The following is a 13062-nucleotide window of genomic DNA, read 5'->3' on the forward strand; positions in this document are numbered from 1 at the left end:
AGATGAGGAGAGGTTTCTACCCCTCCTCTCTTTAACCGCTGAACCAACCTTTACTGAGAGCCCCTCAGTAGACTCTAATGGCACTGTACTTTGTGCTGAAAATACAGAGATGAATAAAACATTATCCTAGCTCTGCAGGAGCTTGGAACTGGAACTGGAAAGCACTACCAAAGGGCTTGAGGAATGCTGAAACAAACCCATGAATATAGTCCACCGGGGGTCAGAAAGGGAAGGGGCCAGGACTGCCCAGGACTGTTACTGCCTGGTCCCTATGCTGGCTCTTTTCACAGCTGGATAACCAGCCCCAGGCCCGAGACCCTGGGACTCCATCAGAATTTAGCCTTCCTGGATCCACAAAGCACCTGCGCTCCCAGCTGGCCCAGTGCAGACAACGCTACCAGGACCTCCAGGAGAAGCTGCTGATATCAGAAGCCACGGTCTTTGCCCAGGCCAACCAGCTGGAGAAATACAGAGTCATGCTTAGTAAGTCTTAGGTTCACCATCACCAAGACAGCTGCCTACGTGCTTTGTAGAATTCCCTTTTCTTCCCCAGCCTCAAAACAAATTTAATCCCGACCAGGGTCCTAGAATTGTAAAAATGGTTATTTAACTTCAGTTTTTGCACCTGGCAGAGAAGAATAAAAAACAAAGCAAGTTTGCAGTGAGCATATAGGGAAGAAATGGGCCAACACTTATGTTTGCTGATTTCTGCTATAGTCAGCAAAATGCTTTACATCTCTCAACATATACTGATAGTTTCTCTCCTCCTCTTGGCATCAAATCACATTCTTCAAAAATATACCATCATCGTTGGTTTAGAATCCATGCTTTCTCCTAGAACTTCCTATGGTGATTGAAATGCTTATGGAGCACATGAGATGTGTCTAGTATAGCTTCAGAATTTTGTTTACTTAATTAATTTAATATGAGGTAGTCACGTGTGGCTAGTAGCTATCTCTTTTTAATTTTAATTTTGATTTTTTAAAATTTTTCATTTTTAAAATTTCTTTTCAGTGTACCAGAATTCGTTGTTTATGTACCACAACCAGTGTTCCATGCAACATGTGCCCTCCATAATACCTACCACCAGGCTCACCCAACTTCCCTCTGCCTGCCCCTTCAAAACCCTCAGATTGTTTTTCAGAGTCCATAGTCTCTCATGGTTTGTCTCCCCCTCCAATTTCCCCCAACTCCCTTCTCCTCTACATCTCCCCATGTCATCCATGTTTTTCTTATGCTCCACAAATAAATGAAACCATATGATAATTGACTCCCTCTGCTTAAACTTATTTCATGCAGCATAATCTCTTCCAGTCCCATCCATGTTGATACAAAAGTTAGGCATTCTTCCTTTCTGATGGAGGCATAATACTCCATAGTGGATATGGACCACATCTTCCTTATCCGTTCGTCCATTGAAGGGCATCTTGGTTCTCTCCACAGTTTGGCAACCATGGCCATTGCTGCTATAAACATTGGGGTACAGATGGCCGTTCTTTTCACTACATCTGTATCTTTGGGGTAAATACCCAGTAGTGCAATGGCAGGGTCATAGGGAAGCTCTATTTTTAATTTCTTAAGGAATCTCCACACTGTTTTCCAAAGTGACTGCACTGACTTGTATTCCCACCAACAGTATAAGAGGGTTCCCCTTTCTCCACATCTTCTCCAACACACACTATTTACTGTCGTGTTAATTTTGGCCATTCTAACTGGTATAAGGTGGTATCTCAATGTGGTTTTTAAAAATTAATTAATTAATTAATTAATTTTCAGCATAACAGTATTCATTGTTTTTGCACCACACCCAGTGCTCCATGCAATCCATGCCCTCTCTAATACCCACCACCAGGTTCCCCCAACCTCCCACCCCTCGCTGCTTCAAACCCCTCAGATTGTTTTGCAGAGTCCATAGTCTCTCATGGTTCACCTCCCCTTCCAATTTCCCCCAACTCCCTTCTCCTCTCTAACTCCCCTTGTCCTCCATGCTATTTGTTATGCTCCACAAATAAATGAAACCATATGATAATTGACTCTCTCTGCTTGACTTATTTCACTCAGCATCTTCTCTTCCAGCCCCGTCCATGTTGCTACAAAAAGTTGGGTATTCATCCTTTCTGATGGAGGCATAATACTCTATAGTGGATATGGACCACATCTTCCTTATCCATTCGTCTGTTGAAGGGCATCTTGGTTCTTTCCACAGTTTGGAAACCGTGGCCATTGCTTCTATAAACATTGGGGTACAGATGGCCCTTCTTTTCACTACATCTGTATCTTTGGGGTAAATGCCCAGTAGTGCAATGGCAGGGTCATAGGGAAGCTCTATTTTTAATTTCTTGAGGAATCTCCACACTGTTCTCCAAAGAGGCTGCACCAACTTGCATTCCCACCAACAGTGTAAGAGGGTTCCCCTTTCTCCACATCCCCTCTAACACATGTTGTTTCCTGTCTTGCTAATTTTGGCCATTCTAATTGGTGTAAGGTAATATCTCAATGTGGTTTTTATTTCAATCTCCCTGATGGCTAGTGATGATGAACATTTTTTCATATGTCTCTTAGCCATTTGTATGTCTTCATTGGAGAAGTGTCTGTTCATGTCTTCTGCCCATTTTTTGACATAATTATCTGTTTTGTGTGTATTGAGTTTGAGAAGTTCTTTATAGATCCTGGGTATCAGCCTTTTGTCTGTACTGTTATTTGCGAATATATTCTCCCATCCCGTGGGTTGCCTTTTTGTTTTGTTGACTGTTTCCTTTGCTGTGCAGAAGATTTTGATCTTGAGGAAGTCCCAAAAATTCATTTTCATTTTTATTTCCTTTGCCTTTGGAGACATATCTTGAAAGAAGTTGCTGTGGCCGATATCGAAGAGGTTACTGCCTAGGTTCTCCTCTATGATTCTGATGGATTCCTGCCTCATGTTGAGGTCTTTCATCCATTTTGAGTTTATCTTTGTGTATGGTGTAAGAGAATGGTCGAATTTCATTCTTCTACATATAGCTGCCCAATTTTCCCAGCACCATTTATTGAAGAGACTGTCTTTTTTCCACTGCATATTTTTTCCTGCTTTGTTGAAGATTATCTAACCATAGAGTTGAGGGTCCATATCTGGGCTCTCTCCTCTGTTCCACTGGTCTATGTGTCTGTTTTTATGCCAGTACCATGCTGTTTTGGTGATCACAGCTTTGTAGGAAAGCTTGAAATCAGGCAATGTGATGCCCTCAGTTTTTTTTTTTTTTCAACATTTCCTTAGCAATTTGGCATCTCTTCTGGTTCCATACAAATTTTAGGATTGTTTGCTCCAGCTCTTTGAAAAATGCCCGCGAAATTTTAATTGGAATGGCATTAAAAGTATAGATTGCTCTAGGCAGTATAGACATTTTTGCAATGTTTATTTTTCTGATCTATGAGCAGGGAATGGTCTTCCATCTTTTTGTGTCTTCTTTGATTCCTTTCGTGAGTGTTCTGTAGTTCCTCGAGTACAGATCCTTTACCTCTTTGGTTAGATTTATTCCCAGGTATCTTATGGTTCTTGGTGCTATAGTAAATGGAATTGATTCTTTAATTTCCCTTTCTGTATTTTCATTGTTAGTGTATAAGAAAGCAACTGATTTTTGTACATTGACATTATATCCTGTCATATGACTGAATTGCTGTATGAGTTCTAGTAGTTTGGGGGTGGAGTCTTTTGGGTTTTCCATATAAAGTATCATGTCATCTGCAAGGAAAGAGAGTTTGACTTCTTCCTTGCCAATTGAATACCTTTTATTTCTCTTTGTTGTCTGATTGCTGTTGCTAGGACTTCTAATACTATGTTGAACAAGAGAGGTGAGAGTGGGCATCCTTGTCGTGTTCCTGATCTCAACGGGAAGGCTGTGAGCCCCATTGAGGATGATATTTGCTGTGGGCTAGTAGCTATCTTATAGAACTGTATAGATCTTGATGTTTTAGGACTCTAAATTAGTTCAGCCACATTTAAATATTTACTGAGCCTCTGTGGATAAAGCACTTGCTAGTTTCCTGGGGGCTTCTAGGGTTGTTAATATATATAATATATATAATACCCAACACAAAGATATCTGGTCCCCACAAAGCCTCAGTTGTTGTAGGTGAGATTACCAGTGGCACACAGAAGCTCATCCTGGTGGAAGGAAGTCCTGCCTGGAGTGAGTGGTCTCTTCTCCCACTTGCCACTTTGGCTGTAAACTCCCTGCCCCTTGAGGGCTAGGGCATGTGCCCCTGAGGTTGAGGGAGTACGTGGGACATTCTGAGAGCCTCTGTGACACCCTCTGTCTCTTCCTGAACAGGTGAATCCTTGGTGAAGCAGGACAGCAAGCAGGTGCAGGTGGACCTCCAGGATCTGGGCTATGAGACCTGTGGCCGAAGTGAAAATGAAGCTGAGCGTGAGGAGAGCACCAGTCCTGGTAGGAACACAAGGGCAGGGCTCACCTGGCCTTCCTGGAGTCAGCCTTCCCATCCAGTAGCTGCTGGCCAGTCCCACACCTAATGAGGAGTAGGGCCGAGGGGACCCAGGACCAGTGAGGCATAGGAAGTTTGGCAGAGAACTCTGGACCAACACGAGGCTGAGTGTGAGTGGGAATGTCTCTAATTAGTTTATAACATACTGCTGTTGATTAAAAGAAGGAAAGTTCTGTCCAACTGGTGATCATCTAAGGCTTACTTTTTAATGAAGAGACCAGATGAGCTTGTGGAGACATGTAAACCCTAAGCTAAAAAATCTGTTTTTCCATCCTAGAAGGACTTTGTAGGTACACCCACCAAACTGAAATTGAGAATATAAAAAACACTCAGGGCAGTGGGAGGTGACTGTACCTGGTTCCTGACCTGCAGGGCTGTTGAGTGGGTGGAAATACCATGTCTGAATGCTGGTTAAAGCATGGCTGAATAAAGTACCGCCTCAACTTTCACTTTAGTGATTCCTATCCCCGGCACCAGACCTGTCTCCAAGCCTCAGCAGCACGTGTAGTTTTATTCAGGAAGATGTCTTTGTCTTTTCTCAGAGTGTGAGGAACACAACAGCCTCAGGGAAAGAGCCCTGGAGGGGCGCCTGGGCTCCTCAGCGGCTAGCCCCCCAGGGAAGAAGCCCTTGGAGAGCTCTCGAGGGAAGCAGGAGGAGTTCCGTGCATATGGAAAGTCGGAAGACATCTCTCTCCTGCAGAAGGACATCAGAGACCTGAAGGCCCAGCTGCAGAATGCCAACAAGATCATCCAGAACCTCAAGAGCCGGGTCCGGTCTCTCTCGGTTACAAGTGATTATTCATCTAGTCTGGAGAGACCGCAAAAGCTGAAGGCCGTTGACACCCTCGAGGGATCTTCACCTCACAGTGTCACTGATGAGGATGAGGGGTGGCTGTCTGATGGCACTGGGGCTTTCTACCCCCCGGGGCTTCAGGCTAAAAAGGATCTGGAGAGTCTGATCCAGAGAGTATCCCAGCTAGAGGCCCAGCTCCCAAAAACTGGAGTGGAAGGGAAGCTGGCAGAGGAACTGAGATCAGCCTCCTGGCCTGGGTAAGGGGGACAATCTTTGGACCCCGATAGGATTGAAAATGTCTAAGTTTGTGTTGGAGGTGGGCTAGCCCAGGCAGTAGAAGAGAGAACCCAATAAGGCGATCAGAAGAGTGCCTATTTCAATGCTAGGCCTAGATCCAAAGAAAGGTCAGTAGGCCTTGCTTGGGAGACACCAGGTCTCTGGGATTTCCTCTCAGGAATCTATTAGTAAAGTGACTGGATATGTGGTGTAGTAGGAAGACTGGAGTCAGATTGCCTGGGTCTGAATCCTAGCTCTGGCACTTTCTAGCTGTTAAACTTACTTAGAACTTCTGGGCTCTTTCCTCACCTATTAAATGAGGAGACTGAGAGAACCTATCTCAACAGGTGGTTACTGGGTTTAAATGAATTAGTACAAGTGATCAAAATTGCCTCACATACATTAAGCTCTCAGTATGACTTTGTGTTGGAATATAATACTTTGTGTTGGAAGACACTGGGTATCTGTCCTTGTTATGTGCACTGAGTACCAAACCATGCAAAAGCTTAGTGGCCTCAAACAATAATTTATGTGGATTTACAGGGCTCAGCATGATGGCTGTTGCTTGGGGATCCCTTCCGGGGCAGCCATCCGATGGCTTCACGTGTCTGGTGATATGATGCTCCTTGCCTTCTCTTTTTCCCCCCTTGGCTTCTTGTCTTCCAGGGTCTTTCTTCTTGGGGTATGCCTCTCAAGTGGTCTTAGGTTGTTCCACTTCTGCATGGTGGCTGGCTTCCAACAGAGTGGAAGTAGAAGTTGCCAGGACAGTTCAGAGCAACTCCTAGACTTAACACAGTGTCGCTTCCCTTATTGCCTCAGTCACAGTGCTCATAGAGCTTGCCCAGATTTAAGGAGGTGGAGAACAATGAGAGAAGGAGCAAAGGCACATTGGCAAAACAACATGTGGAACAGGAATGTAATGGCCATCTTGGCAAAACAGTCTGCCATAATAGAGATGATTTTCCAAATAGAAGGCATGAAAGATCTTATCTAGACTTAGAATTAAGTAATTCCTTTTTTCCCTCCAAGTTTATGTATTTATTTATTTTACATAATGTCTCCACCCAACGTGGGGCTTGAACTCCCGACCCTGTCATCAAGTGTTGTGAGCTCTTCTTACTGAGCCAGCCAGCCAGGTGTCCCAGGATTAAGTGATTCTAGTCACTGAACTTATTTTTATTTATTATGTCTATTGAATATCTACTCAATAAATACATTTAGTGTTTCTTAAGTATCAGCTGTGAATCTACACTCTACTAGTCCCATGAGGAATGTAAAATTGGGCACCATATTTACCTCCACAGGACCTACGATTCTCCTGGACATAAGGCTAACATGCACAAAACATTGTAAGAACCACTAAATTGCTAAACTGACATCATGTATCAGAGGGGGATTTACTCTTATATACTTTAGTTTCTGCGCCAGAATCGAGCCTGGGGAGCTCCTTTGAGATGTTCTCACGGAAATCTCTACTGAAGGCCCGTAATTTCACTTTCACTCCTTTTCATTCTTACTTTTTCCTCTTCTCTCGTGTATTAGGAAATATGATTCCCTGATTCAGGATCAGGCCCGAGAGCTGTCGTACCTACGCCAGAAGATACGAGAAGGGAGAGGCATCTGTTACCTTCTCACCCAGCATGCGAAAGATACAGTAAAATCTTTTGAGGACCTTCTTAGGAGCAATGACATTGACTACTATCTGGGGCAGAGCTTCCGAGAGCAACTTGCCCAGGGAAGCCAGCTAACAGAGAGGCTTACCAGCAAACTCAGCACCAGTAAGTTGGCCACAGGGCTTTGACACACACTCGGTCACTCCCATAACCCGAGCCCCAGGTGGCCACCACACCTCCACCACAGTCTTTTAATCCAGGTCCTGTTCCATTTCATTTCCTGGGGCCATTACAGGGTCAGGACTGGTTGGTGGGGAACACTGAGGAGAAACATAGGATTCGGAGGTCATGATTGCAATGGCAGAAACTGGAGCACTCATGGCAAGTGACTTTTAGGGAAGCAGGCTGTGTCCATCCAGTGCTAAGGGGGAGAAAGGGAGAAGAGATCGGAGGATGTCATCATAGTGAAAAGAACCTGACCTGAGAATTGCAAGACCCCAGTGGTGGCCTGGATGCCGCCATTAATTTGCTTTGGGCAATAGTTTAGCCTTTCACTGTCTCTTTGTTTATCACATGGTGTCATACATAAATATAATTCCAGTATAGTTAAAGCATCCTGCCCTTTGGACATAGTTTGGGCACTGAATCTCGTAGTGCAACGCTAGGAATATGGGTTATTATTGAGTTCTTTACTTAGTTTTATTTATTTTATTTTATTTTTTTTTTTTAAAGATTTTATTTATTTATTTGACAGAGAGAAATCACAAGTAGGCAGAGAGGCAGGCAGAGAGAGAGAGAGGAGGAAGCAGGTTCCCTGCTGAGCAGAGAGCCCGATGCGGGACTCGATCCCAGGACCCTGAGATCATGACCCGAGCCGAAGGCAGCGGCTTAACCACTGAGCCACCCAGGCGCCCGAGTTCTTTACTTAGAAGACATTTCCTGAGAGTACCAAGAGATAGTGGGATCAGTCTTGGGGGCCAACCATCCCACACACTGGTGGCAGGTGCAGAGGTGGGACAGGATGGTTTGTCATCTCTTAGAGCAAGAGTGGGCTCTCCATGAATGCTGTGATGGGACACAGAGCATGCATCTGGGAGTGAGTCTATGACAGGCTTGGAAGGTGGAATATTCCAGAGAGAAGCTGAGCAAGTGCGCTTCAAACTTCTTTGCATTGATTTAGGGTAGAGGAAGTCCTGAGGCTGATCACGAGGTCAGGGGAGATCTGCCTGGTGAGTTCGAGAGAGCCCACAGGTCTCCCCTCTGAGGCTACAATCTGCAACCTTTCCAAGTAATTCTCCTACATGTCTTGGACATACACAGAGGAATCACCATTCTGTACTCACAGATGCTTGCATTTATAATGTAGGAAGTGGAATCTATTTAATTTCTTACCATGTTTTTCTAAATTTGGCTTACAGAGGATCATAAAAGTGAGAAAGATCAAGCTGGACTTGAACCGCTGGCCCTCAGGTAACTTGAAATAGGATCTGATAAAGGAATCAGGAACAAGGCCCAAGGGGTCCAGGGTGACTGTAACTTTACAAATTGGGGCAGGGAAATGCTGATTATAACATGTTCATTTATTCATGAGACACTTTAGCCTCTCTTTTGCTATAATTCTGTTGATTTCTATTGTGTAATTATGCTCCAGGCTTGGTAACCTAGACTCAGTCTGATCCAACAGTAAACTAACCAGGTTCCAGGGGTCCTTGGCACCCCAAGGCTCTCCTCTGCTTTCTTCCTGGGTGTTTAAAGATGAGGCTGTGCTGCTGAGTTGGCTTACCCTAAGCTACGTTGGCAGCTCATTTGGTAGTTGTCCAGTTCCCCCGGGGGGAAAAAAAGAATTGAAGAACCATAATGTAGTTCCTCGGGGGTGGGGAGGTGGGGGAAAGGCCTGGGTGTTGCAGACTCCTGGGAGGCTACGGTCTTTCATGAACCAGTTTTCAATGAGTCACTGCAGAGAATCTTACCGTGTACAGTAAAATATGGGCTCAAAATCCGTAGCTGTAGCCTCTAGTCTAAGCCCCTCTCTGTCAGAAGCCTGCTTTAGACCACGTGGTGCTGCTCCAAGTCCCTGCGGTGAAGAGCAAAGCATTTTGGTTTTGTTTTCATTGCTAATCCATCCCAGACACATACCTGGGCTATAGCTCAATCATCCACATGATTCCACGCATCCTGCTCTTGGTTGTCAAGGGCAATGCCAGACTGCTGCATGTTTGTCACCGCTTACCTTCCATTACTGTACTTACCTTCTTGGAGACTGGTAACCAGCAGTTCTTGGGGCCGCACTTGGAGCAGCTGTGCCTTACAGGGCTGGCTGAGTCTCTGCTAGTTCCCAGCGTCTCCCGTGGCCAGTGCCCTGGATAGTGATTGCCCCTCTTTCTCCCACTGCACCCCACCTACTCTCCGCCCCTAATCAGTGATAGGCTATCTTGATGGTTCTTCACAGGAATGGTTCCCTTGACTTAGGTGGCTTTTCCCATGTGCCTTGGTCAGGACAAGTTGGGCCAGTGCCCTTGGCTTCACCTATTGTCTCCTTCCACCCCACTAGGCTCAGCAGAGAGCTGCAGGAGAAGGAGAAAGTGATCGAGGTCCTGCAAGCCAAGCTGGACGCCCGGTCCCTCACGCCCTCCAGCAGCCACGACTTGTCGGACTCCCAGCGCTCTCCCAGCAGATCCTCCTTCCTGTCCGATGAGCTGGAAGCCAGCTCTGACATGGATGTAGCCAGCGAGTACACACACTACGAAGAGAAGAAGGCTCTGCGTGGTCACTCAGGTAACCTCCTGTTTCTCTAGCCAGGCCTTGCAGATCCTCCCTGGTGTGTGTCAGGCTGAATGTGGCCCTGGGACGAAGCCCCAAGTACAGGCCCCAGTGCCTCAGGATCTTTGCTCTGCTCCTGACTCCAGGGGTTGTTTCAAGGTCTCCACTGGATTTGCAAGCTGGTAGACCCAAGGGGAAGCACAGTGGGAAGAGCGAGAACATCCAGGCAGGCTCTTCCCCATTGTCTCATGAGCACAGACTGTCTGTCTGACTTCCTTCTTCAAATGGGACATCATCTCCCTCCTGCAGAGGTCTTGCTCACTGCATGTCCTGAACTAGTGTCCCCTGGGTATCTGTCAGCAGTCACGGATGCTGTCGCTCCCACCTGGTACATTTGGAAATGCCATTTTCATGGTTTCTGGGTCTGGGCCCCACTCTCACCCCTAAGGTGGCTTGCCTCCCTCAAGAAGCTATCTGCAAGCAAGGAAATGAACACGGCTCACAGTGTTTGTGCTTGGTGCTTTCCCGGAAAGCCAGGCCCTGCCCTGGTACCCCTGGCTCAATAGAAGGCCAGATTCCAGTTCTTTGTCGACCACCAAACATTTTCTTTCATTCATGGGTTTTGTAGATTCCATCCATCATTCGAGTCATTCTGCTGTACTGTCTTCTAAGCCATCAGCAACCAGTGCACCTCGGGGGGTTAAGGCCGAACCCAGCAGCAACCCCATCAGCTTGCCAGCTCCCCAGAAACCCCCCCAGGAGGCCAACCAGGCCCATCCAGGTATGCGACAGCCAACACAGCGGGAGCGCTGTCTCCTCTCCCTCAGCAGCCTGTTTGACTTTTCTTCAGGGACGAATGTTTCCACTGTCAGAGGCTTCTAGGCATCAGATCCTAGATGAAATCAAGAGGCCTTCCTAGTCCACCAATTGTGTCTGCATTTTCTTGGTTCTAAATATTTTAGGCAAATCAGAGATCTGCAGTAGACTTTGATCAGAATACCAATTTTGACCAGTAGTCAGCGAATCCTTTTAAAGTAAACATTTTCATTTCTTTCTTTCATTTCACTCTGGGGAGCAAAGAGGCAAAAGAGGTCTCTCCCATGATTATAGTCACCACAGAACAAAAAGAAAGTCACTTCATGGCTAGCCTGGAAGCATTACCCATTTATCTTCAGGGCAAGCCTCTGCAACAACTCGGGATGCTTCAGGATCCTACAAGATTCTGTTCACATTACATAGCCATTCATTCATGGATTTATGAACAGCTGGGCAGCTCCTGATACGTATGTAGTGCCTGTCCTGCAGCCAGTTGGAGGGGTATATTTCATTTAGCTGCCCCAAGCTAATTGCCAGGAGTGTGCTGTTCAGTTAGAGCCCCACACCAGCGATGGCAAGAAGAAGGCAAGCCTTGTCCCTGCCTCCTACCCCTTGCCACAACCAGCTGGCTGCCCTCGGTGTGGTTTGTCATAAGGTGCCCGCAGAAGGCACAGTGCTGTTCTTCTGTGGCTCCCATTTCTCCTGAGAGCCCATCAGCCAAAATCTTAAGAAGGCGATGTTTCTGACCCTTTCTGAGCTGGGGCTCGAAGTTTCTGGGCCAGAGTAGGCAGCAGCTGGCCCAGGGAGTCATGGGGAAAACCTGTTTGCCTAGTGCTGTAGACATCTGTGCAAATGCTCTGGGGTCAAACGGAGCAGAAGGCCAGGGGTTTTAAAATCAGAATGCCTACATGAAGGATGCCTGACCTGTGTCACTGGGCAATGTGGGGGTCCTCGCAGTGTTTCTCTGACAGTGTATCAGCATCCTGGCGCGAGGGATGTGATTAGAATGTACTCATTGTTTTCCACGGCAGGCATTCTCCACAGATCAGTCTTGGTTTCTGCTCCCTCCACAGGCTTCCTGCCATATAACTGTTTTTAGGAAAGAGAAGATAGATTCAGACATCAGAATGTCCCAGGGTCCCTAAAGACTTGTTCATAGATGGGCTACATCATGGTCATCTGTGGAGATCTACTTTAAATGCAAGTTTCCAAGCCCTCCTCCCAAAGTTTATGACTTAGAACAGAGCCTGAAGCAACTGCACGCCTTAAGAATTTTTCCCAAGTGATTTGGATGCCCAGACCAGCATGCAAGCTCTTGTGTCTGAGTCACTTTACCAAGACCTTGATTTTTCTTTTGGTGAATGAATGCGTTGATTTGAGATTCTCAGGTTTGTGTCCATGAGACTTGAATGACACACATGAGGAATGCACATTTCCCCACAGTCCTAGCCCGCTTCTGCCCTCCTCAGGGTGAGCCCTCATACTCTCAGAGGAGTTCCAGGTGTAGGGAGTCTTGTCACAGGGGCAAGGACCCACTCCCACCCAGGGGTGATTGGGAACATTAACGTGCGGACATCCTGATCCCTCCGTGCCTGGGACAGCTGGGAAAGGCTCTCATAGCTGCCTGGGATACAGCTATGCCACCTTGCCTGCTTTAGCCAGTTGTTTCCAAGATGAGCATAGAGTATGTATGCCGGAAGTCCCCGGCGAGGAAGAAGGAGGAGGGGTCCGCTAAGCCCGGCTTTTGGGTGGCAACCCTGGCCCTTCGCCTTGTTGGCTGTCACCATGCTGAATGATAGCCTCCCCCCAAGGAGACATCAGGGCAAGACATAGTTTCATTTTCAACTTTTCCCTATTCCTTTCTTTCTAATGACGTGTCTACTTTCTTCCCAACTCTGTGTTTCTAGGCCTTCACTTTCCCTCCATACCCACGCTGGTTAGCCTTCCCCAGGCACCATTGCCCTCAGCAGCACCCAGCTTCCTGCCTTTCAGCCCCACTGGCCCTCCCCTCCTTGGCTGCTGTGAGACCCCCGTGGTCTCCTTGGCAGAGGCTCAGCAGGAGCTGCAGATGCTGCAGAAACAACTGGGAGAAAGTGAGCACTTCCTGTGGCCTTCATGTGCTTGGGCCAGGCTGCCCTGCCCCATGTGGCCCTGCATGGCTTTGGCTTGGTGGCGGAGTTTTGAAAAACGACCTAGGGTGTGCACGTTGCCAGCAGGGGACTGGCGAGTGGCCCTGCTTGCTTTTTTTGGGAAATACCTTTACTGTTGTTTTTCTGGTGTGTGTGTGTGTGTGTGTGTGTGTGTGTGTGTGTGTCTCATCGTTGC

General features: G+C 46.9%; 1 protein-coding gene across 26 annotated transcripts in view; it reads left to right on the forward strand.

The window, feature by feature from the left end:
• PDE4DIP (phosphodiesterase 4D interacting protein) overlaps positions 1 to 13062 on the forward strand; it is a 213783-nt gene that overhangs the window by 179477 nt on the left and 21244 nt on the right. For 18 of the 26 annotated variants that reach the window (XM_059138369.1, XM_059138393.1, XM_059138389.1 and 15 more), the window contains 8 exons: positions 291 to 483; positions 4308 to 4424; positions 5022 to 5529; positions 7091 to 7326; positions 8580 to 8631; positions 9713 to 9936; positions 10550 to 10702; positions 12645 to 12830. In XM_059138369.1, coding sequence (XP_058994352.1) covers positions 291 to 483; positions 4308 to 4424; positions 5022 to 5529; positions 7091 to 7326; positions 8580 to 8631; positions 9713 to 9936; positions 10550 to 10702; positions 12645 to 12830 — 1669 coding nt within the window. The remainder of the gene's footprint in view (positions 1 to 290; positions 484 to 4307; positions 4425 to 5021; positions 5530 to 7090; positions 7327 to 8579; positions 8632 to 9712; positions 9937 to 10549; positions 10703 to 12644; positions 12831 to 13062) is intronic. The other 8 variants (XM_059138376.1, XM_059138391.1, XM_059138392.1 and 5 more) reach the window with 2 other exon arrangements.

The sequence above is a fragment of the Mustela lutreola genome, chromosome 10, assembly GCF_030435805.1.
Source record: "Mustela lutreola isolate mMusLut2 chromosome 10, mMusLut2.pri, whole genome shotgun sequence".
In the NCBI taxonomy this organism is placed as follows: Eukaryota; Metazoa; Chordata; class Mammalia; order Carnivora; family Mustelidae; genus Mustela; species Mustela lutreola.